The sequence below is a fragment of the Narcine bancroftii genome, chromosome 4, assembly GCF_036971445.1.
Source record: "Narcine bancroftii isolate sNarBan1 chromosome 4, sNarBan1.hap1, whole genome shotgun sequence".
Taxonomy (NCBI): domain Eukaryota; kingdom Metazoa; phylum Chordata; class Chondrichthyes; order Torpediniformes; family Narcinidae; genus Narcine; species Narcine bancroftii.
In genome coordinates, this window is record NC_091472.1 from 213,901,435 (window position 1) to 213,928,054 (window position 26,620).

General features: G+C 42.5%; 1 protein-coding gene across 5 annotated transcripts in view; it reads left to right on the top strand.

Moving 5' to 3' along the window:
• LOC138761575 (partitioning defective 3 homolog B-like) overlaps positions 1–26,620 on the top strand; it is a 1,428,627-nt gene that overhangs the window by 721,946 nt on the left and 680,061 nt on the right. For all 5 annotated transcript variants that reach the window (XM_069933904.1, XM_069933905.1, XM_069933906.1 and 2 more), the window contains 2 exons: positions 14,581–14,766; positions 17,419–17,589. In XM_069933904.1, coding sequence (XP_069790005.1) covers positions 14,581–14,766; positions 17,419–17,589 — 357 coding nt within the window. The remainder of the gene's footprint in view (positions 1–14,580; positions 14,767–17,418; positions 17,590–26,620) is intronic.

The following is a 26,620-nucleotide window of genomic DNA, read 5'->3' on the forward strand; positions in this document are numbered from 1 at the left end:
ATTTTAGTTTAATAATACACATTCCAGGCTGCAGGAGTATGTGTTGAGGGATACACTGAGGCTTGGCGCAGCTACCGCGTGTGCTGTGGCAAAGGATCACCAACTGGAGTCCTTCAGCTACTGGGCATTGAGGGACTGAGACCGAGGGGAAGCTCCTCAAACAGCAGAGTGCGGAGCAACTACAGGCGGCCACAATAGTGGCAGTGGTGCTATGTAGCAATGCGTAGTATTGGCATGCACAGATATGACACTGAGGATGCAAAAAAGACTTTGCACGGTTTTCTTTTGTGCATATTCGTTTCGTGAATATTTTCAGGAAAAAATAAAGTGTTTTGGATCGGAGTTGTGGATTCTGCCTCATTCACCTTCCTTCTTATGAACTATTTTGTCAGACAATGCAGCCCTTTCAACACAGACATCCCGCAATACTGACAGAAAGAAGACCTGAATTTAAGACGGCTTTGCGAGTTTACACTGAACCAAACAATGCTGCCAGAGTGTCATTTTACACAGCAAGCTGGCATTCCAGGAACAAAAAAGACGGGACTTGTGGCATTGAGTGTGACATATAACATACACATCCTTTCCCGCCCCGGACCCAGCTTGCCCTTTTTACACAGACATTGATTAGGCACTGTGACTACCTACATTGCCGGCTTAAAGGCGGGACTACAATGACCCTCCCACACCATGTTTGTTCCTTTTACACAGAAGGCATGGCGTAATTAAAGCACAATGATCCTGCCTTGAAGTGGCTGTGCACAAGGGCTAAAGAATCATTAGTTGGGCATGGAGGCTATCAAAAAAGAATGAAGTATCACTGAGTTAATTAAGAAAGTCTACAGAATCTGGGGTCGAATCGAGTGCAGTACACAAACGTGATTGGGAAATTCACCAGGAGATTCCAGAGGAAGCTCAGCATAACTAATGTTTCAGGCCTGATGAACATTTGTGTATAAAGGTTTAGCTTACTCAGGTTCCATCATTGGGGCATCCCAAAGTCTGCAAACTTTTGTGTTGAACCTTTTCACTAATGTTGTGCATTTGCAATCGATCCTGTTTTATAATGCAGAGAGCAAGGAGGACCATTGCAAGGCCCACACTCTTTCATTTGCTTCAAGAGGTAACCCTAAGTCTCCAATTAGACCCCACGAAAATTCTTCATTCCACTCTGAAATTTCCTCTGTCTTTGGTCTCCTGCGTAGTTCCAACCAAGCCCATTGCAAGCTTGGTGGACTGCATCTCATCTTCCAAACAGGCCTCAGGACTCCACTGCTCTGTATTCCTCTGATTATACCCCCTTTGTCCCAACCCCTCTGTTCTGACCCGTCTGTTGCAACCTCTTTGTTTCTACCCCTCTATTTCTAACTCTGTTTCCACCCATCTGTCTTACCCCTCTTTCCTACCCCTCTAACCCCTCTTGCCTACCCTTCTTTCTTACCCCTCATTCCTACCCCCATTCCTACCCCTTCTGTTCCTACCCCTCTTTCTCCCCCTCTATTCCCTATTCCCTGTTCCCTCCCCCTGTTCCTACCCCCCCCGTTCATACCCCCTCTCGTTTTTCCCTCTGTCTTACCTCTCTGTTCCTACACCTTTTGCTACCCCTGGTTCCACCCCTTTGGTTCTAACCCTCTGTTTCAACCTTTCTGTGTCTACCCCTCCATATCAAATCCTCTATTCCAACCCTTCTGTTTGTAACTCTTTTTAACCTCTCTGTTTCAACCCGTGTTACAGTTTCTGATAATCGGCCTTAAAATTGTAAGATATTTCATTGCAGACTGAATGTCCGTTGCTGTAAGCACCTTCACTCTGTGGGTTGAAGTTTGAAGTTCCTTCAACTAGTCCTTTTAGTCCCATCACTATTCCCATTCTGATGTGTCCATCCTCAGCACTACCCATTCCCAGAGTGAGCCCAAATGTAAGCACAAAAATGAACGTATCATATTCCTCTTGATCAGCCTTAAACCTATTGGCTTGTCCTACTATTTCTACCTTTTCTTTGTATATTGGTGTTCATAACTTTCTCACCCACTTCTTGTCTCTCCACCTCTCCCACCTGGAAAATTAAAACTCATATTTTCGACTTCAGCTCAGCATTCAACGCAATCATACCACAGCACCTGATTAGGAAGTTGAACCTGCTGGGCCTAAACACCTTTCTCTGAAACTGGATCCTTAATTTCCAGACTGGAAGAACTCAGTCAGTCCGGATCAGAAACAGCGTGTCCAACTGAGCACAGGGACCCCCCGGGCTGCGAGCTCAGCCCTCTGCTTGTTTATCCTGCTGACCCACGACTGTGCAGCAAGATACAGTTCTAATCACATCATCAAGTTCGCTGACGACACGGCCGTGGTGGGGCTCATCAGCAGGAATGATGAGTCAGTTTACAGAGAGAAAGTGCAAACACTAACGGACTGGTCTAGAGTCAACAACCTACACCTGAATGTCAACAAGACAAAGGAGATGGTGGTCGACTTCAGAAGACCCCTGGGGACCACTCTCCACTGACCATCGATGGCTCCACCTTCGAGGTAGTCAAGAGCACCAAATTCCTTGGCATGCACCCGGCTGAGAATCTCTATAGTCCCCCAACACCAGATCCATGGCCAAGAAGGCCTAACGCCTTTACTTCCTGCGGAGGTTGAGGAAAGTCCAGCTTCCATCCTCCACCCTCACTACATTCTACAGGGGATGCATTGAGAGCATTTGGGAACTGCACCATCCCAGAACGCAAGTCCCTGCAGCGGATAGTAAAGACTGCTGAGGGGATTTTTGGGGTCTCTCTCCCTGCCATAATGGGCATTTATAATGGCTGTTGTTTGCAGAAAGCCCAAAAATTGTGAAGGACTCCACACATACCCCTCCCGCAATCTGTTCTCCCACCTACCTTCCAGGAAGAGGTACCGAAGTGTTCAAGCCCTCATGACCAGATTACGAGACAGCTTCTCCCCCCAAGCCATGAGGCTTCTGAACTCTGGGGACACAGGGACACATATGTAACATGATATTTAATAAGTGAAATGTTATTATGATATGCTATTTATAAAAAAGTTTCTGAGGAAATTAATCCATGTAAGTAACCAACTCCACAGTCCGGAGAAACACTCTCTCATTTTCACTGTACACTGCAATGGTTATGGTATGAACGACAAATAAACGCAGCTTGACTTCTATTGAATATCTTATCAGTTCTTCGCCCCAGCCCCAGGTTTTTTCCCCTTTCATAAACATCATATCCTCCCCGTTTTATTCAGTCTCCATCAAGGGTCCCGACACAAAACATTGACTGACCATTCTGCCCTCACATACTGCCTGACCCACTGGGTCCTTCCAACTTCTCCTTGCTTGCATGAACCAGTAATGTTCATCCAAATTCTTCCTTTCCACAGATGCTACCTTCTGTGCTGGGTATTACCAGTATTTTGTTTTATTCTAGATTTCAATTTAAAAACAAATTCTCCATGTCATGTCATTTCCCTCATAATCACACCTCCTCCAGATACATCAGCTGGGATTAACAAGCCTTCTCTCTCATCCGACACCACTCATTGCTCAATCTTGCTTTCTTTCCACCCTATCACAAACATTCTGTTTGATTCCCTCACGCTTCCCACTCCCTGCAACTTGAAACCTCAACAGACCTCTGACTTCCTGGAGGTCTGTTGAAGGTTATTCACTTGAAACATTAACTCTATTCCTCATTCCATAGGTGTTGCCTGATCTAGTGAGTCCTTTTGACACATTCAGTTTCGCAGCATCTGCAATGTGTTCTCATTGTGTTATGGATGAGAATTCTTTTCACTTGGTTCATTGGAGGGATGACTTTTGCCAGATGCCTGGGAGAACCTTGCACTTCTTCCTAGAAGAGTAACTCAGGAGGCTATGCGTCCATCTGATATGGTGGAACCTTAGGCAATGTCATATAACCTCAGTACAGCAATGAAGCATTATGTGTGGTAATGTGCACAAGTCCCTGGAGTGAGATGCTAACTTCTCAATGTCATGCACTTGAGCCTGAACTGTTACTTCATCCAACACCTTACAGGATAACAATATAAAATCACCATAATTTTCTCTGTCCCTTCCTCAAAAGTTCAAAGCAGGTGCTGGGTAATGTGGATCCTTGATGATTGCTGCTGCTCTCCGACGGCAGCGTTCCCTGCTGATATTCTTGATGGTGGGGGTTAGTGGGGTTTTGCCTGTGATGTCCTTGGCTGTTCACATTACCTTTTGATGGGCCTTATTCTCAGGTGTATTGGTGTCCCCATACAAGACCATGATGCAGCTGTTCAACACACCTTCCACCACACATCTGTAGAAATTTGCCAGTAGAAAAAGATGACCCTCTCCTCTCTGCCCAAATCATGGATATTGGTTAATGAAAAAATAAACTTAAAAGAGCTTTGCTACTTTCTTGAACTTAGTTGATGATTGATGTGCATTGCATGAGGAAGTCTAACTTTTAAATAAATCCTTCTCTTGCCACTGGGAAAGCATTAAAGATGAGTTTAAACAGGCCACTTAAAGTTTTATTTCTGTTTATATAAATAACTGATTCATTGTAAATAAATATTCTCTAGTCTGTGCATATGTTTAAAATGTGGAGCTGAAAACCTGTTGAAGTGTTTGTCAGCTGAGAGAGAAACATTTGAATCTTTGGTGGTGAATTTCAACACACTAGCAAGAGTTGCTTTCCTAAACAACTGCACACGTTCTATTTACTTGTAAATTTTGAAAAGATTTGCTTCTTGAGAATATTTACTTAAAACCAATCTTATTTCAACCAAAGCCTTCTTTGCAACTTGTTTGTTTAACCCTTTTTATTCCGCAATCTTAAAAATAAACTGCAGGATGTTTGTCACTGAAATCATTCCATTTGTAAGACTTTCTGGGTAATTTAGGAGATGACTGGAGAACAAGAAATGGATGCTGGATAGAAATCTGATTCTCCTTTTTTACAGTGAGACATATTACCAAACTTACTATTATATTTAAAAAATAATAAAATAGGGGTGGGGAGTGGGGGGGAGCCACCATCGTTTAACAAAGAAATCAAAAACAAAGCAACAATACCAGAAAATGCCAGACACTCAGCAAGTCAATCTATGGAAAGAGAAGTGGTTAACGTCTGGGCTACAAGACCTTTCCTTCGATCTCTGATGGAGGTTTTAGAACTTAAACCGTTAATGGTTTCTCCTTCCACTGATGCTGCCTGAACTAAAGTTTCTCCAGCATTTTGATTTCCAGCATGTACCTGTTTTTAAATTTTAATTTTCAGGATGAAATGTTTGTTCTTTGAAATAGGGTCCGAAGATACTCTTGTAAAATCGAGTGTGTACCTTGTCTCATTGGAACCCAAGCGTGATTCTTCATGAGATCGGCATGTGACAAATCTCTCTCTCACTCTCACATACACACTCTCTCACACACTCTTACTGATTTACGTTCTCTATCATACTCACTCTCTGTCACTCACACTTTCATTCATTCTATCCCTCTTGCACATTCTCTCTCTCTCTCTCTCTCTCTCTCTCTCTCTCTCTCTCTCTCTCTCTCTCTCTCTCTCTCTCTCTCTCTCTGACTCTCAAGGGCAAACCAGTTTTACTTCAACCGGAATCTTCTCAGCAAGTCCATTTACTTAACCCTTTTTATTCCACAATCCTCAAAAAATCTGCAGCAATTTTCTTTATCACTGAATTAGTTCTATTTGTGACAATTTCTGGGGAATTTATCAGACTACTAGAAAACAAGAAAGGAATGCTGGGTGGATATCTGATTCTTTTATTTACAGCAAGACCCACTACCAAACAGGATGCAGGAAAGATTTTTTTTATCATACTTCAAAAATATTACAGTTTCTCAGAGTGAGCAGAATTCCCTGATTGTATGTGAACTGAGGCCATGACAACTGGTTGGCCTTTTCGTGCTGTCAATATCTAGACCGGGAATGAATGTTAACCTGACCCACGTGTTGAGAGGAAGGATTACAGTTGGTGTTCCCTTTCAATTGACGAGTTATTGACTTGTCTGTGCCGTTCGATGAAGAACGATATCAGGTCACTTTGTCACCCTGAAAAGGCTTTCCACCATCTCCCAGGCACAATTCAGGAGTATGACACTGCATCCACTGCAGTGGCCTAGACAACTACATCTCCAACAGCCTCTCTCTTTTCAGGGCAGTGCAGCTGGTGGAACTACTGGTTCACAATGCCGTGATCCCAGGGTTGGATTCTCCCTGGGGGGGAGGGTCTGTCTGCGTGTACGTTTACACGCTCTACCCAGGACTGTGTGCTTCCAGCCAGCTTCTCCTCACTTTCCAAAAGTGTGTGGATTGGTCAGTAACTGGCTGCTGTAGTTGGTGACAAGGCCAGGAGAAAGAAAAGAAAAATGGGATGAATGTAAATAATGGTCAGCATGGGTTTGGAGAGCCAAAGGACTATCCTGTCTATCCTGTATCTCACTGAGGTTCCAGGCCCCAACCATGACCCTTGATATCCTTTGGCAGTGCAGGGAATATGAACAGTAATGCATGGACAAAATGAAGTTAGCCACAGAGGCTACTCTGACAGCATGTCCTGAACCTGTAACCTCATCCAGCAAGGAGGACAGAACACCAGGTGCTTGCGGACACCACCATCTGCGCGCCCCCCCTCTAAATCACACCTCCTCTGATAGATTTGTCCTTTGCAGCCTAATATATTGTCTGGATTACCTCCTCCAAGAATAGCCTGCAAAGTTTTGGAGGGTGGTGGTCCACAAACTTCTCAAGGGCGCTGTGGAACAGGATAGCCACAGCCTTAATGTAAAAAGGAATTTAGCAAAGAAGAAAGGAATGAGAGATGGTACTGTGACCTTGGAGTTCCTCAGTGCACTGCCAAATCCTTGCCATTCCACAATCATTGAATCATTTCTTCTAGTGATGTTATTAATCCTAAGAATTTTTCTTAAACAGCCGTGTATTTTCCATTTTCCTTTCTGTCCCTCTCCCTTCCTTTCCTTCTCCATCCTGCTCCCTTTCCTCTCTCTCCCTAACTGACTCTCCTTCTCCCTCTTCCTTGTTCCTTCTCTCCCTCCCCTCTTACTCCCTCCTCCATCTCCCTTCACCCCCTTCCTTCTCCCTTCTCACTCTTCTCTCCCTCCCCTTCCTTCCTCCTTCTCACTCTTTCATCTCCCCCTCCCTTCTCTCCCACCCCTCTTCCTCACCCTTCTCCCTCCTCCAGCATCTCCTCTTTCCCCCCCCCCCCATTTGCTCCCTCTTCATTCCCTCTGTTTCCATCTCTCTCTCCTTTGTTCTTGCTCCTTGTCTTCCTCTGTCCCACACCATTTCTGTGAAAGGTTTGGACATGATTTATCCAACCACATGTTATGCTGCAAGAAATAAGGAAGGTACAGGATAAATACATACCAAAAAAAGAGGAAATATTTGAATGGAAAAATGTCGCAACTATGGCTGACAAGGGAAGTCAAAGCAAATGTAAAAGCAAAAGAGAGGGCAAACAAGGAATCAAAACTTAGTGGAAAGATGGAGGAGTGGCAAGCTTTTAAAAATTTGCAGAAGGTAACTAAAATGCTCAAAGGAAGAGAATGGATGAGAGATGAAAGTAGCAGGGCTGGTGCTACCATTAGACCAAACTAGGCAGCGCCTTGGCCACAGATCTCAAAGAGGCACAGTTGAAGAGGGATTCCAACAGCTCTGGCACCTCTGCGTCATGAATGATGTGGTTCTGACTAACGTCTTATAAGCACATGTGTTAGTCTGACAACAGACTCGCCAAGGCAAATAGTGCCTTTGGAAGACTACACAAAAGAGTCTGGAAAAACAACCAACTGAAAAAACCTCACAAAGATTAGCGTATACAGAGCCGTTGTCATACCCACACTCCTGTTCGGCTCCGAATCATGGGTCCTCTACCGGCATCACCTACGGCTCCTAGAACGCTTCCACCAGCGTTGTCTCCGCTCCATCCTCAACATTCATTGGAGCGACTTCATCACCAACATCGAAGTACTTGAGATGGCAGAGGCCGACAGCATTGAATCCACGCTGCTGAAGATCCAACTGCGCTGGGTAGGTCACGTCTCCAGAATGGAGGACCATCGCCTTCCCAAGATCGTGTTATATAGCGAGCTCTCCACTGGCCACCGAGACAGAGGTGCACCAAAAAAGAGGTACAAGGACTGCCTAAAGAAATCTCTTGGTGCCTGCCACATTGACCACCACCAGTGGGCTGATATCGCCTCAAACCGCGCATCTTGGCGCCTCACAGTTCGGCAGGCAGCAACCTCCTTGGAAGAAGACCGCAGAGCCCACCTCACTGACAAAAGACAAAGGAGGAAACACCCAACCCCAACCAATCAATTTTCCCTTGCAACCGCTGCAACCGTGTCTGCCTGTCCCGCATCGGACTTGTCAGCCACAAACGAGCCTGCAGCAGACGTGGACATTACCCCTCCATTAATCTTCATCCGTGAAGCCAAGCCAAAGAAGAAAGTCTGGTATAGTGGAGGGAAGAAGTAGTATGGTGCAGGTCGAATGTCAGATCGGATATTGCACCCACTGCTCAGCCTGGTCTGCACCCCACCCCGCCCTTCTGCTAAATCCAGCCTAGGGCACAAAATAGTGAGGCACCGGCCCTGGAAAATAGGCTAGCAAAGTTTCTTCAAATATTTCAAGAGTAAAAAAAGAGATGAGAGTAGATATAGAACCACTAGAAAATGATGCTGAAGAAATAATAATGGGAGACAAGGAGATGGCAGAAGAACTAAATGAGTATTTTGCATCAGTCTTCATGGTGGAAGACTCTAGCAATGTGCCCGATGTCAAAGGGTATCAGGGGAGGGAAGTGAGTGCAGCTACTATTTCAAGGGAGAAAGCTGAATGGTCTAAGGGTGGATGTCTCCCAGCTCAGATCCTGAAAAAAGTGATGGCAGAGATTGTAGAGGCATTGTTAATGTTCTTCCAAGAATCAGTAGATTGTGACATGGTTCTGGAGGACTGGAAAATTGCAAAGGTCACTCCCCTATTTGAAAAGGGAGGGAGGCAGCAGAAAGGAAATTATGGACCTGTTACCCCAACAGCAGTGGTTGAGAAATAGTCAAAGATGAGGTTACAGAGTATCTGAAGGGGCATGACAAGATGCGCCAAAGTTGGCATGGTTTCCTTAAGGTAAAATCTTGCCTGACAAACCTATTGCAATTGTTTAAGGAAACCACAAGCAGACATACTAAAGAAATACAGAGGATATTGTAGATTTGGAATTTCAAAAGGACTCTGACAAGGAGCCGCAAATGAGGCTGTTTCACAAAATGAGAGCCCATGGAATTACAGGAAAGATACCAGCATGGGTGGAGCATTGGCTGGTTACCAGGAAACCAAGAACAGGAATACTGGGATCCTATTCTGGTTGGCCACTGGTTACAAGTGGTGTACTGCTGGGGTTAGTGTTGGGACCACTTTTATTTACCTTGAATGTTAATAATTTGGGTTGAGGAATAAATGGCTTTGTGACTAAGTTTGCAGATGATTCAAAGATAGATGGAGGGGCAGGCAATGAGGAAAGGCTGAAGAGATACTTGGATATATTTGGAGAACCGGCAAAGAGGAAGCAAATGAAATACAATTTTGGAAAGTGTATAGTCATGCACTTTGGTATAAGGAATAAAAGGGCAGACTCTTATTTGGTTGGGGAGAAAAATCACAATTTGGAAGTACAAGAGACTTGAGACCTTGTGCAGGACAACCTAAAGGTTGACCTCCAGGTTGAGTCAGTGGTGAAGGCAAATGCAAAGTGGCATTCTTATTTAGAGGAATAGGGTACAAGAGCAAGGATGTGATGTTGAGGCTTGAAGACTCATGGAGTACTTGTACAGTTTTAAGCTCCTTAGTTAAGAAAGAATGTGCTGGAATTGGAGAGGCTTCAGAGAAGATTCAGAAGCATGATTGCTGGAATGAAGAGATTAGCTTATGAGGAACAATTGACAGCTCTTGACTCCTTAGAGTTCAGAAGAATGAGGGGGGAGATCATCGAAGCAGTTCCAATATTGAAAGGCCTGGATAGAGTAAATATGCAACGTTCTTTCCCATGATAAATTAGCACAAATTCAAGATTGAAGGGTGCCCATTTAAAACAGAGAAAAGGAGGAATTTCATTAGCCAGAGAGTGGTGAACCTCTGGAATTTGCTGCCATGAGCGGCTGTAGAGGCCAGGTTAATGGGTGTATTTAAGGCAAAGATTGATGGAGATTCAGTAAACCCGTTTATTGAAATAACTTAAATAAAATAAAGAAAAAAATTCCTTTATTTGTCGAATGATCTTCTGAACTGGCCTGAACTTCTCAATTTTAGCAAAGAGTATCTTGCTTTTTCGACCTCTAAACACTATACTGGAGCCATTCCTAGTATATCTGAAAGAGAACAGTTGCTCTATGTCCTCCTGGAGGAATGAAAAATCGCAAATGTCACCCTGTTATCTGAATGGGTATCAAAAGTTATGGGAGAAGGCAAGGGAATTGGGCTAATGGATTATGTAGGAGAATGGATTAGCTCATAATGGAGTGGCAGAGCAGATTTGATGGGTCGAATAGCCTACTTCTATTCCTATATATTATGGCCTTATGGTAATGTCCCTCAATGATTCTCTGAGCCCTCTTTATCTACTCCCTGTCGATATCATCGATAGAGGGAAGGGAGACCCCAGTAATCTTTCTGGCAGTTTTAATTCCGATCTGATGTATTACCATACTATGATGCAGCCAGCCAGGACTCTCCTTATTCTGCTCTTTGCCCTCCTCAGCAAATATCAATGCTGCTGGTCCATCCTTACTGATGGAGTGGTGCTGTGGATCCAGGATAGATCATCCTTTAAAATGAACACCAAGGAACTTTGTGCTCCCCACTCTCTCTACGATACGTAGCGGGAAGTGGTCCTTCGTCCTCCTGAAGTCCACAGTCATCTCCTTTGTCTTGTCCACATTGAGACTTGGGTCGATACTCTCTCACCACTGTCCAAGCCTTTCAACCTCCTCTCTGTCAACCGATTCATCCTTGTTGCCAATGAGGCCAACTACCTCTAATTACATGTCATCATTCAAATAAATGAACAGGAGACATCTGGGGATGCTGTTATGTGCATCATTGTTCTTTTTAAAATATTTTTTATTGAGTTTAACACATAAGCATGAATACAGAATTGACAATTACATAATAATTCATATGTATGTGAGTAAGCCGGCACAAAAAAAGCCAATGGGAAAAAATGTAGATAAAGTGACATCAATAATTGCTTATAATATATCAAAGACATTTAATTGAAATGATATATGCGACCATGTTAAACCCGTTTATTGAAATAACTTGAATAAAATAAAGGAAAAAATTCCTTTATTTGTTGAATGATCTTCTGAACTGGCCTGAACATCTCCATTTTAGCAAAGAGCATCTTGCTTTTTCGACCTCTAAACACTACGCTGGAGCCATTCCTAGTACATCTGAAAGAGAACAGTTGCTCTATGTCCTCCTGGAGGAATAAAAAATCGCAAATGTCACCCTGTTATTCAAAAACAGAGGGAGGCAGCAGAAAGGAAATGATAGACCCGGTAGCCTTATGTCAGTGGTTGGGAAAATGTCAGAGTTAATTCTCAAGGATGAGGTTACAGAGTTCATGGAGGCACAAAATAGGCCAAAGCCAACAATGTTTCCAGTGAGCAAATCATCCTTGACAAACCTATTGGAATTCTTTGAAGAAGTGACAAGTAAGTTGGATAAGGGAGATGCAGTGCATTTTGTATTTTTGGATTTTCTGAAAGCCTTGACAGGATGCTGCGCATAAGGCCTCAACAAGGTAAGAGCCCATGCTATAACAAGAAACATACTAGTGTGGGTAGAGCACTGGGTGATTGGCAGGATCAGAGAGTTGGAATACTGGGATCATATTTTGGTTGGTTAATCTTTGCTAGTGGTATTCCACAGGGGTTGGGTGATTTAGATCAGTGATTTAGATAATGGAATGAATGGCTTTGTGACCAAGTTTTCAGACAGGTACGAAGAGGAAACAGGCAGCCTGCAGAAGGGCTTAGACAGTTTAGGAGAATGGGTAGAGAGGTGGAAAATTAAATACACTGTTGGAAAGTGTACAGTCATGCAATTTGGTAGAAAAAAAAAGTCAGATTATATTCTAAATGGGAAGAAAATTGAAAATACCCGGATGCAAAGGGACCCGGGAGTCCTCGGGCAGGATAGCCTGAAGGTAAATTTGTAGGTTGAGACAGTGGTGAAGAAGGCAAATGCAATGCTGGCATTCATTTCAAGTGGAATAGAATATAAGATCAGGGATATGATGTTGAGGATTTATAAGGCACTGGTGAGACCTCAGTCAAGAGATGATTGGTTGCATTAAAGGCACTATTGAAATTCAGATGGTGTTTTTGTACAGAGTAATCACACTGCTTATTCCGCCTGTCATATATTCAGAAAGATAGCCCTGAAATTGCTGCTGCTATTGAGAGTCCTTGCTTGGAGTATGAGGAAGAGAGCACTGCCACTTAATTTGAACTTTGACAGTGTAAGGATATCATTCTTTCAATTTTAGAGATACAGACCCTTCCGGTACACACCCTTGTGAACAATTAACCTCCTAAGTCAGTATGTCTTTGGAACGTGGGAGGAAACCGGAGCACCCAGAGGAAATCCACTTGGACACAGGGAGAATGTGCACACTCCTTTCCAGGCAGATTGCAACCCGAGTCGCTGGCAATGCTCACCTAAAAATGAGCAGTGGGGGCACGGTGTTTGAATAACAGAATGCAGATATAAGTCTGTCTTCACTTGGATGTCTTTCATTTCCAAAATGCACAAACACTACTATGAGGAGACCTGTGTTCAAAGTGTTATCGTTGTAATTAGTATCTGTAAATCACGCTTGGCTCTTTTCCAGCCAGAAAGGTTTGAATTCACTATTTTTGTTCCTGGTGCCATGAGGCCTTTGTGTGAATCCAATGAAACTGTCAGTGACTCCCAAAAAACTCCTGTGCTTTGAATGGTGTTTCTGTGCCTATTATTGGTGGGAAGCATTAAATGAACAGTCTTCTTATTCTTCTACTGATGCAGTGACTTTTTTGGCATCTATTATCTTTTTTTTCCTTTGTGAGCTGAAGATGGTCTTATTCCTCTAACTTGTATACCCTGCTTCAGAGTGAAAAGTCTCACTGTAATTCATTTTTAACATTAGTGCAAATGATTGTTTCCTTGCCATTGTCAACTTGGCTGCTAGATTTATCTTTTGAAAATGATGAACTGATGACACAGGTTGAATGCTCTATGTGTTACTTCACTGAATAGATGAATGACTTCAATTAGGGCATCAGTGGGGCTTGGACAAATGGCAACAGAGTGTCTGCACTGAAATGTGCATGAAACAGATAGGAATCTTGTTGTACATTGAGGGGAAAGTTCATGTGAGCACACAGAATCTGTTTCTTCCAGTTGTGAACTTTCTCGAAAATAGTGAACACCATTTCTCTGTTTATTATTTGTTGTTATTCCAGTAATAAAATTGGTTCCTGCAGCAGCAATTAAATACTTTAGAAACTAGAATTTCTAATCTTGAATTGATTTTTAAAAATAATGTTTGGAGTTTTTTCAATGGAGAGAGGCAGCATGCACTTGCTAGGCTGAATGGTGTCCTGTGCTATGAGAATTTTAATGAATCTAGATGGTGCTATATTGAAGAATCACTAGTTTGTACAGAATAAATTTCCAGTACAGTAAAAAACCCAGTATCCGGCACCTATAGAGATTGGTAAATGTTGGATGAGTGAATATGCCGGTTGATTGAGGTTGTGTGATGTGTGGATTGGCGAACTGACCACTGGAGGGTGGAGGGGGGGGGGTCCATTTTAAAACTTTTTAATCTTTTACCTAATTTATTTTCCACAATTTTCTGCAGGTTGCTTGAATCCCAGATAATGGGGATTTTACTGTATTAAGAATGTGGGAGTGATTGGAATCTCACTTTTATTATTCAGTGGCGTCAGTGAAAGGAAGAGTATTGGCTTGGAAATTCCTTAAATCTGCAATAGGATCCTTTTGTTCTCTTGAAAGGTTGCCTTACTTCTACATCTGACCCAAAAGATGAGGTCTTGAATAGAGCATCTGTATTACGTTGACTCATCAACGTGGGTGACGTGCTTGTGTCTTAGGAGTGGGTCTTAAGCATTGGAAATGAAACCTCAGCTCTCCTCTCTGACACGTGCGGAGATGGTGGTTGCATGGAGAAATACTAGAACTGCTGATGCTAGAACCCTGAGCATGCAAAGGGATGCAGGAGGGGCTTTGAGGGCCAGGCAGCATCCATGGAGAGAAAAAGACCGTCAGGATTTCAAAGGGGAAGAAGGATGGAGGAGCAGCTGTGGAGGGGAATAGACTGCAGGAGCAATGAAAGTGGGAGAGGTGAAGGGATGGCGAGAGGAAGGGACCATGAGGACGAAAGGGGAGCAGGAAAAAGACTGGTGTAAGTGTTTTGGAAATTTTAAGGTGCTGGATATTAATACATCTGTCATCCAATTCCATTGTTTTGTTTCAGAAGGGAGAGCAGAACTTTAACCTTCCAACAGACAACAGAAAGGAGCACCTAACCTTTGAGATCCCACTCAATGACTCGGGTTCTGCTGGACTCGGCATCAGCCTCAAAGGAAACAGATCAAAAGAGACTGGGACTGACCTTGGCATATTTATTAAAGCTATTCTTCATGGAGGAGCAGCTTTCAAGGTAACCCTGTTGGCCAAGGTCAAAATGTAGATATAGATGGATTATCTTGATGAAGAATTTTTCCTTGTTGCCTCAAAACTAGAGTCAAGAGCTATTAACTGATCAAGTGTACAGCATTTGTGGAAAGAGTAAATCGTTGTGCAACACTCTGAAGTTAAGTTAAAATTATCCATGTAGAGAAAGTGGATGCTGACATTTACCTTCTGGGAAGTGGTGAGGAATATATTCATGGTTCTTTTAGTTTACCTACTCTATATACTTGTGTAAAAGTCGAATATTGTAGAATTTTTAATGTTAATATAACATTAAAAACTATAACACAGATACTACTTTTGAGGGGATGAAATTCACACTAGAATCCAAAATACCATATCAGTAGTGGAAGTCCAAATTATCTCTCAATGAATAGAAAATGAATGAAAGTAATAACATAGAATCTGCTCATCAAAACCCACATCCTACTATGGGGGAGGTCAGGACCACAGTAAATTTCTGCGTCGTTGGAGGTGTCAGGATTTCCGATCGGTGGGCGGATGGGGCTGAGGCGAAAGTCTGCATCTGACACGTCAGCAGCTCTGGCCTATGGATGGGTTGGGGCTCAGGTGAGAGGTGAGGGTCGACATTTACACATGGAAAATTCCAGAATTTTTGGCCAAAAACAGGGGGTCCAATTTTACATGAGATTGACCTTGAGTGATTTCCTACTTGTGATTTTTCTAAGTTACAATGGTTCGAATCCATACTTTCAATTTCGAATTCCAATCTGTTCCCGCACTTATTCTGTGGTATGCTGCTCTCTCGCAATGCTCACTCGACCACGCTCACAGTCTCTATAGCGATCACACAAACGAGTGAAATTTGATGACCCTGTCACTTTAGCATCCCCACCATCCAGCAATTCATTTTAGTTCCATGCTTCAAACATTCTTCATGCCCAACGTGCTTTCATCTGTATACAGTAATGGTTTTTTTCAGTGTGGAGTAAAGGTATTCAAAAGTTAATTATAAAAAAAATGGTAGGTTTGGTATTCTTTTTCGAATTACGATGGGTTTGCTGAAACGTATGGTAATTGTTCTTTATTCCATGTCTTTCCTCTGCCATCCACTTGAATCCCTGTTGGTCAATGGCGCTCCTACTCAATAAGGCCAGTTCTCATTTTCTCCTTCTGGACTAGAAAAACCTCCGGAAAAGTTTTATCAGTCAGGCTACAACTGTGAAATGTTCACGAGTTGCAGCTTTGATGTGCATTCTTTGCTGAAACATTTCTGTTTGGTCTGATACTCAGCGCAAAACTTTTATGATACCGTTTTTTATGATACCGTTTCAGTTGTCAGTAATGAAGATCAAACTAAAGTTGACTGGATGAATTCATCATGTGAATAATCTAAATAAAGGAAGTTAATTTTATTTTTTTACTAAATTTGAAATATTTGTTTGCAAATTTTTGAATTGCTGACTTCCCTGAAATTTCCTTTGCATTGACTGACTGCTGAGGTTCTATTTCCTCTCCCACCGCCCCCCACTCACCCACCATGCAGCTGGCTGATATCAGGGTGTCACCACTAAACTTTGAGCTTAAAATATTGTTAATGTTCAACTTTATCAACATTTGACTGTACATATGCAATGAGATGAAACGGCAATTCTCTGGATGATGAGATACAGCACATAATAATCACATTACAGGTATACTTGAAACTAAATATATATAAACAGTTACTCAATCACAGAATGCAGTTTATCAATCTCACAGCCTGCAGAAAGAGGGCATTTCCCAACTTGGCAGTCTTGATTTTGATGCTCCTGTACCTCCTTCTTTGTGGTAGTTGGTCAAATACACTGTGTTCTAGATGGAAAGGGTCTTCTGTAATTCTTTGAGCCCCATTTAAGTGACTCTCCTGGTGAATGTTGTCAATAGAGGAACAGGAGCATAGATGAATACTACTTCGCAGAAATTAATTTAAAAAAATATAGACATACAGCACAGAAACAGGCCCATTTGGTCCACAGGCTTGTGCCACCCAATTACACCCAATCAACCTACAACCCCCAGTATGTTTTGAACAGTGGGAGGAAACCTGAGTCTCCGGGGAAAACCCACGCAGACATGGGGAGAACGTACAAACTGCTGATAGACTGCGCGGGATTCGAAGATTGGTCCCGATTGCTTGTGCAGTAACCCATTATTGAAATTTCATGTGCTTTTGACTGACCACTGGAAACTTTGAAGATGCTACCTTTCACTGGTTTCACTGCAGGTTACAAAGATTTTAAGGGCTAACGAACTCCAAAGTCGGACTGCAGGGTTACCAGCCAGGTCATAGGCAATTCTAAAACCAACACTTCTGATCAGGCTTTTCACCAGCTGCCACAAAGTCTCCTTATGAGCAGTCACCTCATCCAAATATCTGCTGCCCATATTCTTCATCATCCATTCTTTATTTTCATTTTTCTACCCACACTTCTCTCCCTAAATTTCTTTGCCTCTTTCTTCTTCGAGACCCAAATTTTTTTGATCACTTGTTCGAATAGCAGGTGGCCACATTCAGGTTTACTATGTCTAAAGTTGCTACGCAAGCTCAAGTTTAAGATCAGGTGGAAAATCAGGGACATCATGGGGCCTTGGCGTAATTTCTTTTTGTATCACGCAGGACGGGCGGCTACGTATCAATGATCAGCTGATTGCAGTGAACAGTGAGCAACTGCTGGATAAATCTAACCATGAGGCCCTGGACACATTACGCCGATCCATGTCAATGGAGGGAAACATCCGAGGAATGATCAAAGTGATGGTGGCCAGGAGGATGGAGAGTCCCCTTGAAGTAAGCTATGGACTTAAAATAAAAATGTCCTTTCTGCTCAGAGTCGATGATCTTGACATTTACCCTCACATGAAAAAAGTGGGCTTTAAACCAACCATTCTCAACCTTTTTATATCTATGCCCCCCCCCCCACCCCAGGACTCTACTGAAAGTATATGGGCCCCCTTCCTTCCCTGTGAAGCAGTCAAGTTTCTTCCATACTCTCCTATTGACTACATTAAAAAAAACCCACAAAAATATTTCTATCACTTGAGGTGAAAAGAAAACAAGGCTTTAAATTAAAGGAGCTTTGGCCCCCAAGGGAGGTGTAGGGCCCCCATTGGGAATGGCTGGTCAAAAGACATTGTGCTTTGACCTGTGAGTGAAATGGGAACAAGACAGCAATACGTACATTCACCTGGGATGCTCTTGAATGTAATTAGATTATGGTCTCATCCCAGGTGATACTGAGCTTGAAGCCCAGGCCAAGATCATTTCAATTAATGTAATGCCAGTACTTCCTTTTCTAAAGAACGAACATCTTGGGTGTGTTCTCTCATAGGATGGTCAAATGATGGCACAAACGTTTCTGCAGTTTCCTGTTTAGACTTCTTCATTTATGTTTTCACACCAATATGGTATGAGAGCAAATCTAAATGACACGAAAAAATGATAGGCCACGGGTTTGTGACCACGGTGTTTGCTATTCATTGTCATTGTTCATATCCTCTTAGCATCATTGAAACGATTGTCCATACCATCACCAAAGAGTTTGAAATGTTAGTGATTATATTTGCCAATATGGACAATTCGAGTCAGAATTTATTGTCATGAACATATGTCACGAAATTGTTGTTTTGCGGCAGCATTATTTTGCATTGCAGGTGCAAAATTGCTATAAATTATATTTCTATAAATAAACTATTTAAAGAAATACATAAATTAATGCAAAAGAAGATTTTTTAAAAAGTAAGGCAGTGTGTACGGTTCATTGTCAGATCAGAAATCTGATGGAGGAGGGGAAGAAGCTATTTTTGTACTGTTGGGTGTTCATCTTCAGCCTCCTATACCTTGTTCCCAATGGTAGCAGTGCGAAGAGGACATGGCCTGGGTGATGGGTGTCCTTGATGATAGATGCTGCTTTTCTGAGATACCATTTCTTGTAGTTGTTCTAGATAAAGTGTAAACTGATGCCCATGATGGCGCTAGCATAGTTTCCATCTCTCTGTAGCCTTTTCCTGTCCTGTGCATTGGTACCTCAATACCAGACAGTGATTCAACCAGTCTCCATGATGACACATGAAATTTGCAAGAGCCTTGGGTGACATACCAAATCTCCTCAAACTCCTAATGAAGTATACCTGCTGGCGAGCCTTCTTCATGACTGCATCAACATGAAGTCCCCAGGATGTGGACATCCAGGAATTTATCCTTTCCACTGCTGATACCCCGATGAGGTTTATGTTCTGCTGGTTTCTACAATCAGTTCCTAAATTTTCTTAACGTTGAGTGCAAGGTTGTTGTTGGGACACCACGCTGATCTATCTCATTCCTGTACGCTTCCTTATTTCCATCTATGATTCTTCCAAGAACCGTGTTGTCATTGCAAATTTGTAGATGGTATTTGAATTTTACATAGCCACACTGTCATGGGTGTCGAGCAAGTAGATCAGTGGGATAAGTACGCATTCTTGAGATGCGTCCATGTTAATTGTCAGTGAGGAGGAGACATTGTTACTGATTCACACTGACTGTGATCTTCTGATGAGGAAGTCAAGGATCCAATTGCACTGGGATGTGCAGAGTCCTAGGGTTTGAAGCTTTCTGACCAGTATTGAGAGAATGATAGTGTTGAAATCTGAGCTGTAGATGCTGAAATGCAGCCTTTCGTGTTGCTGTTGCCCAGGTGATCCAGGGCTGAGTGGAGAGGCAGTGAGATGGCATCTGCTGTGGAGAAATTGTGAGGGCAGGCAAATTGCAGTGGGTCCAGGTTTGTACGAGTTAATTGTGACCATGACCTTTCAAAGCATTTCATCACAGCAGATATAAGTGCTACTGGGTAATAGTCATTGAGGCAGCTCACTCTTCTCTTCTTGGTGACCTTTTGAAGCAGATGGGAACCTCCAAATGGAGCAATGAGAGATTGAATACATTTGTAAACACTCCAGGTAGTTGGTTGGCACAGATTTTCAGTCACACCATCAGGGCCTGATGCCTTGCGATGGATCACCCTCTTGAAAGATGTTCTGATGTTGGCTTCAGAGACAGACACCACAGGGTCACCAGCTTCTGCAGGGATATATTGCCAAGATGGAGATCCCACAAACAGCAATGAGACAGTTATGGTTTGGAATATTAACTGGCTGATAAATGTATACATCTAGGCTATTAAGGTCTCTTAAGACCTTTAAAAATCATCTGAGAGTGAAGCAGAGGTGTCAGTGTCAATAAGGAGTTGCAAGACATGGTTGTCTAGTGACCAGGAGAAGAAGCAGTGCGTTACCTGGAGCGTTGGAATGAGAATTGTCTTGGTCCAGTTGGCATTAATAGCAATTGAATGATAGAGAGGCTTAAACAGCCTGAGCAGAAATGGTGAATGTAAATCTTTATTCCTTTTTATAAAATTACTTTTTCTTCATAAGTTAAAAATTATTTAATTTAAAACTGGAGATATGATTTCATTTAAAAACGGGACTCACTCCTAGATCAATGGAACAAATAGGTTTCTGCTTAGGAACAGAAATTGTTTTGAACTAGTTTACAACTTAGCTGGTGCCTTCACTGCATGCAGTGCAGAACAGTATATTATCATTTTTAAAATGTGTGGCATTTAACTACTTCATCTTTTTTTTCTGGTGTCAGCAGATTTTTCATTTTACATTGTCAAGTGTGAAGTTCTAAATTCTTTGATGGGGAGTAGAGGCAAAACCGATCAATTTTCTTAAAAAAAAGCTTTATTTTAATTGTATTTAAAGTCTGGGGCATGGTTGTACGTGGTTTCTGGTTAATTGGCTTTGTTAATTGAATTTTCCACATGAATGACCATGTAAAAGTTTTTTTATACTCACGAAGGCATGTGTTTTTGTGCTCAGTGGTAATTTAGGCATAAGGCTGTCCCATCTGGGGAAGCAGGCCGTGACCTTTTGTCGTTGCGTCACAACATCAGTCCGTAATGCTTACACCATTAAACAATCTTTTATGGTTTTATTGGTTTGGACAGTAATGCACAGGGCAGTGACTGATCTCTTCTACAAACCAGATACTTTAATTAGGGCGAGTACCGATTTGCCGCTATCGTATTGATTTGTGTTAATTTATCAGAGAATGATGAGGAATTTTTAAGTGTGTGCATGTGCTCTTGCTTGGCTCTGCACATTTCTATGCTTCCATTGGGCAGCATTTTAATTTTGTAATAGTTTGCCTTAATGGAATAAAGGGCTTTGGAAAAGATGCTTTAACTTGTTGAGTTTCTTATTTCGTGCACATTTTTTTTTTCTGTTCCTCTTAATGTAATGAAACTTCTGTCTTTCAGCAATCATGCAATTCAGGTTGGTGATACAATTGCTTATTGTCAAAATTGCTTGGCAGTATTTGAATACCATTCAGAGAGTAACATTTTAATTTGACAGTGCTGGCTGGTGCTAGAAAGATTGGCATTTACATGGTCATAACTTTAGACTGGTTAGAAGTGGTGCTTTTAGGAAAGCTATTAAACCAAGACCCTATCTGCTTTCTCAGATTAGGTTCCTCGTTGCTATAAAAAGAAGATCAAGGGTGATTCCTTGAAGAAATGCCTATCTGTCAGCTTTATAAGAAGAGATTTACTGGTCATTATCACTGGATGTTTGTGGAACTGAGTGTGTGCAAACGATCTGTAACTTTTCATGCAACAACGATGGGCGGCATTGCAGCCCCGGCTATCAGGACCGGGGTTTGAATCCCGCGCTGTCTGTAAGGAGTTGTTACGTTCTCTCCGTGTCTGCGTGTTTTTCTCCAGGGTGGAGGGTTCCGGTTTCCTCCCTCTGTTCGAAATGAAGCAGGGATTGCAGGCTAATTGGTTGTATTTGGGCGGCAAGGGCTCATGGGTCAAAATGACCTGTTACCATGCTGTATGTCTAAATAAATTTTAAAAACGACAGCTCTCCAAAATATTCTTTTGTCACAAACACTGAAAGATCTTGGAGGATCTTTCCTGGATCCAACTCTCAAAATGGAATCTTGAAGAAAGCGCGTCAGCACTTCCACTTCCTCAGGAGTTTGCGGAGGTTTGGTATGACATTGAAAACCCTGGCTAGTTTCTACAGATGTATGGTGGAAAGTGTGCTGATCGGCTGCATCACAGTCTTGTATGGAGACACCAAAACCCCTGAGCATAAAGCCTTACAAAAGGAAATGGATACAGCCCAGAACATCTCAAGCAAAATCCTCCCCACCATCAAGAACATCAACAGGGAACGCTGCCAATGGAGGGCAGCAGCAATCATCAGAAACCCACCCCACCCAGCACATGCTCTGTTCTCACTGCTGCCATCAGGAAAGAGGTACAGGTGCCACAAGGCTCACACCACCAGGTTCAGGAACACCTACTACCCCTCCACCATCAGATCCTCAACCACAAATTGAATCAGAGTCTCATTTAACAACTATTACTTTTGCACTCTGTATTGCATAGTTACTTTGTTTACATTTCTTTATTTGTTTCTGTGTATACCATATCTTCTTGAGTTCAGTTTATTGCAGTTTATTTCACAGGGAAAAGGAATTTCAGAGTTGTTGTTTACGAGCCCAGAGGACCCATAAACCCAGCAGCAATAGATATTTACCAAGACAAATGGTTACTTAAACAACAGTTGCTTTTAACTATCTTTAAACATGAAAATAGGAACACACTTTAACTTATTGCTATAATAACCCAACTTAACCCCCTTCTAATTCTAAGTGCACGTGTATGTAATATGTGTGTGTGTGTGTCTGTCTGTCTGTGTGTCTGTGTGTCTGTGTAAGTTCAGAAAAGTTCTTTGGTTCACAGTCCAATCTCACTTCTCACTCCTCCAAGTTCACTGGTTGCAGACACTTCTTATACTGTCCACAGAATTTAACATTTATAAAGTTCACCAGGCTTTGGTGCTTGAAAGGTAAATGGTTACCGATCAGGAAGGTTCTTGTCAGTTTTCAGAGAGAGATTTGTTATTCCAGGACATCCACAACTGATGTACTTCCATCAGTCACCTCAGTGTCTTGCTGAGGAAACTTGCCCCATCAGGGTTCTCCAGATGAAAACCTCTTTCTTTCAGGTCAGCACAGAGTTCCCTTACGTTTCTCTCATTCCAAGTGAAACATTAGACAGTCAGTCCTCTCCTCTTGCATGAACCATAAGGACTTTGACCAGGCCGTCTTCCAAAATGGAGCTTTCAACAAGCTTGCCAGCTTGTCCTGTTCCAGTCCCAGCTCCTTCTGCTGGCTTACAAGTGATCTGTCTGTGTGTGTGTGTGTGTGTGTGTGTGTGTGTGTGTGTCTCTCTCTCTCTCTCTCTCTCTCTCTCTCTCTCTCTCCGAGAGAGAAAAACTGTTTGACTCGCTCTGCTTGCAAAACCACAACAGCAAGTTCTCCTTCAGACTGTCTGCGGCTCCAAGATTTTCACCTGTTGCCTTTTGTAAGCAACAATCCATTAGTGAAGTCTCTTGAGCACTCTTCAAAAGCTCTTGCAAAAGCTGTGGAGCCGACATGTCTAGCATGGGGCAGAGCTCCAGTATTTCAAATGAGATCTGTTTTAAAGTGTTCGTATGTGACCTACTCTAACAAACCTTTCCCAATTTATCTCCCGAAACTTATCTATATACTCAGTCACACTGTATGTGATGCCATGTCTTTACTCTGGCAATAAATCTGAACTGAACTTTAAGGTTGTGAGTGAGTTGTTTCACCTCTTTTGTACTTTAAATTCTCTGACCAGTCTGAAACACCATATGTTAAACCCTGCCCTGCACTTCTCTGCTTACACATCTCATCTTTAAATTTCATCTTCCGCCTTTTGAAACAAATCCACTGAGTTCCACCAGCAGATTGGGTTTGACGGAAGATTCCAGTGACTGTAGTGTGGCCTGTGTGTCTCCTGTCCAAGACTCCTTGCAGTGCCCATTTACTTGTTGCCATCTTTGGCTTCCTGATTTGAACAATTTTTCATCTACCTGTGCATGTGATGCCTTTGAGCTGCTTCGATTCATTTTGAAGGTACCTCACGAATTTAAATTGTTATTAGTTTACAGATCCCAGCAGAAAATTGCTCTTTGCAAATAGCTTGCTTTCATCACAATTTACCAGTGAAATAAATTTTAAATTTAAACATACAGCACGGAGATAGGCCATTTTGGCCCAAGAGTCCATGCCACCCAATTTATACCCAATTAATCTACACCCCCGATAAATTTCGAACAGTGAGAGGAAACCAGAGCCCCCAGGGGAAACCCACATAGAACACACAAACTCCTTACAGACAGCACAGAATTCAAAACCCAGTCCCGATCACAGGTGCTGTCAAGGCGTTGTGTTAACCATGCCACCTGTAGTGGAACTTATATTTTTGAACCATCAGTACATCATATTTGGAGACAAGTCAAAGAAAACTGGTTAAAAAAAATCTGAGAATAATAATGAAACATAGTAACAAGTTACTTACACACACACACACACACACACACACACACACACACACACACACACACACACACACACACACACATATATATAGCACAAGCAACCCAGATTACAATCTGACACTGTCTGTAAGGAGTTTGTACATTCTCTCTGTGTGGGTTTCCTCCGGGTGCTCCAGTTTCCACCTACCTTTCAAAGTGTACATGGTCTGTGGGTTAATTGGATGTTTGGGTGGTAAGATAAATAAATAACAGGTAAAGCTTCCTGAAGCATGTGCACGAGATTGATAAGATGGAGCTACATAAGAGCATGATGGGTGATTAGCAGGTCACCCTGCGCCTCGGCATCACAGGTAGCATTGCATCAAGACGATTAACTTGTTGACACTGGTGTTTCAGTCTTCAGCCTTGAACAATTTCCTTGGGAACATTTGAAACTTGGAATGCCATTTTTTTCTTATTTATTTTATCTTTGTTTTCCCTTTTGATTTCTGTTGTTTTAACATCTGCCTGCTTTTGTCAAAGCAGTGCTGCAAAATTCCTCCGCTGTTCTGGTGATGAAACAACTGGAACATTCCCAGAGCTGGATTTCCTCCTCAACTTTGGAAAAATAAATTATGTCCTTGACTTCTCTATAAAGGAAAAATAGGTTGCCTCTCAAACCATGAGCAGAGGCAAAGACATACAGATTCTCTGGAATACAGTGAAAATAAGGATACTTTCATTTCTAGCCAAGACCTCGCTGAAGTCGCCACTAAATGAAGTAATAAACAATGCTTAATCATTTGCTGGAATTACCTATCATAGTGAACTGTGTGGTCTTTATGACATGAAACCTTGAGCTACTTCTCTGTTGATGTCATTTCGATTCATGTGGGCCCACAAATCTGTTCCTGGGAAAAAGAAGCAGCACATTGGTTTCTTCAGAATTAAATTAAAACAGTACCAGTACAAAATATGCATTACTTTTACTGAAGGGACCAATAAATTTCACAGTTCGCCACCAAAACAAAAATTGATGTCTACGATAGCTCAGGCAAAAAAAAAGTGCAAATAATATCTACCCCGCCTCAAACCCACGGCCACAAGCAGCTGCACACAATCACTTATTAATCCTGCTGTATATAATTTTTTTTTGCAGCTGTTAATCCTTGCACAAAAGTGGGAACTGGTTCAAAGTAGACGGGTGCTTTCTGAGAACAATAGGGAATTCTGGAACGCATGGCCCGAAACAATGCTGGGATAATGAATCGTGAAATTTAAACCCCAAAATAATGGGAGTGGTAGACAGTCATGGAGAATTAAATCATGCAAAACAGGCTTTGACTGGGCAGTAGCCAATTGTTCTTATACTAAACTTAGAGATTTGCAGAAAACGATAAGCGAAGCACTGATTTTGTTCCCGATTTGAAAATGAAATTACTGGTAGATTAATGTAGTCCCTGTTTTGATAGTCCTTGAAGCAACCAATTTCTGTACTGCAGGGTTTCATAATCGTCAAAATAAAATCCTCGACAGTATATTAAGTAAAACACAAATGTCTGCTGATGCAGTGACTGAAGTAAAAACACAATGCTGGAGAAACTGAGTAGGTCACACACATACTTTATCACCTCGCCTCTCCCTCCATGACTCCCTCGTTCACTCATCCTTTCCCACCAATTCCCCTCCCCCCCCCGCATCTTCCCCTGTAACTGCAGGAAGTGCCGCACCTGCGGCCACACCTCCTCCTTCACCACCCTTCGGGGCCCCAGATAGTCCTTCAAAGTGAAGCAACACTTCACTTAAGATTTTGCGGGGCTCAGACTGGATGCAGACTGGGAGATCGCTTCACTCAGCACCGTTGCTCAGTCCACATCAATGACAGGAATCTCCCAGTGGCCAACTATTTTAATTCTGCGCCCCACTCCCGCGCCAACATTTCTGTCTGTGGCCTCGCGCACTGCCAAACCAAAGCCACCTGTAAATTGGAGGAGCAACACCTAATGTCCCCCAACCAGATGGCATTAACATTGTCTCAAATCTCCATCCATCCCTCTGTCTCCTTTTCTCCAGCTCTCCACCCCTTTCCCTCTCCATTCACAGAGGTACCCCCCTCCCCCTGTTTGCTGGTGTGCCCTCTCTCCCTTATCCCTCTTGCCTGTGGGACAATGTTCCTAGCTCCCACCCCTCCCTCTCCCACCATTTTATTCTGGCGCCTGCCTATAGGTTGCTCATATCTTCAAAAGGGCTCAAGCTGAAATGTTGTTATTGTATCTTTAACTTTAACTGTTTGACCTGCTGAGTTTCTCCAGCATTGTATTTTTATTTGAAGTTTTAGCATGTTATAAACAGTGGCGGATTAACCATTAACCATTAATCTGAGTAGGCTTCAGCCTAGGGGCCCAGAGGGTAAGGGA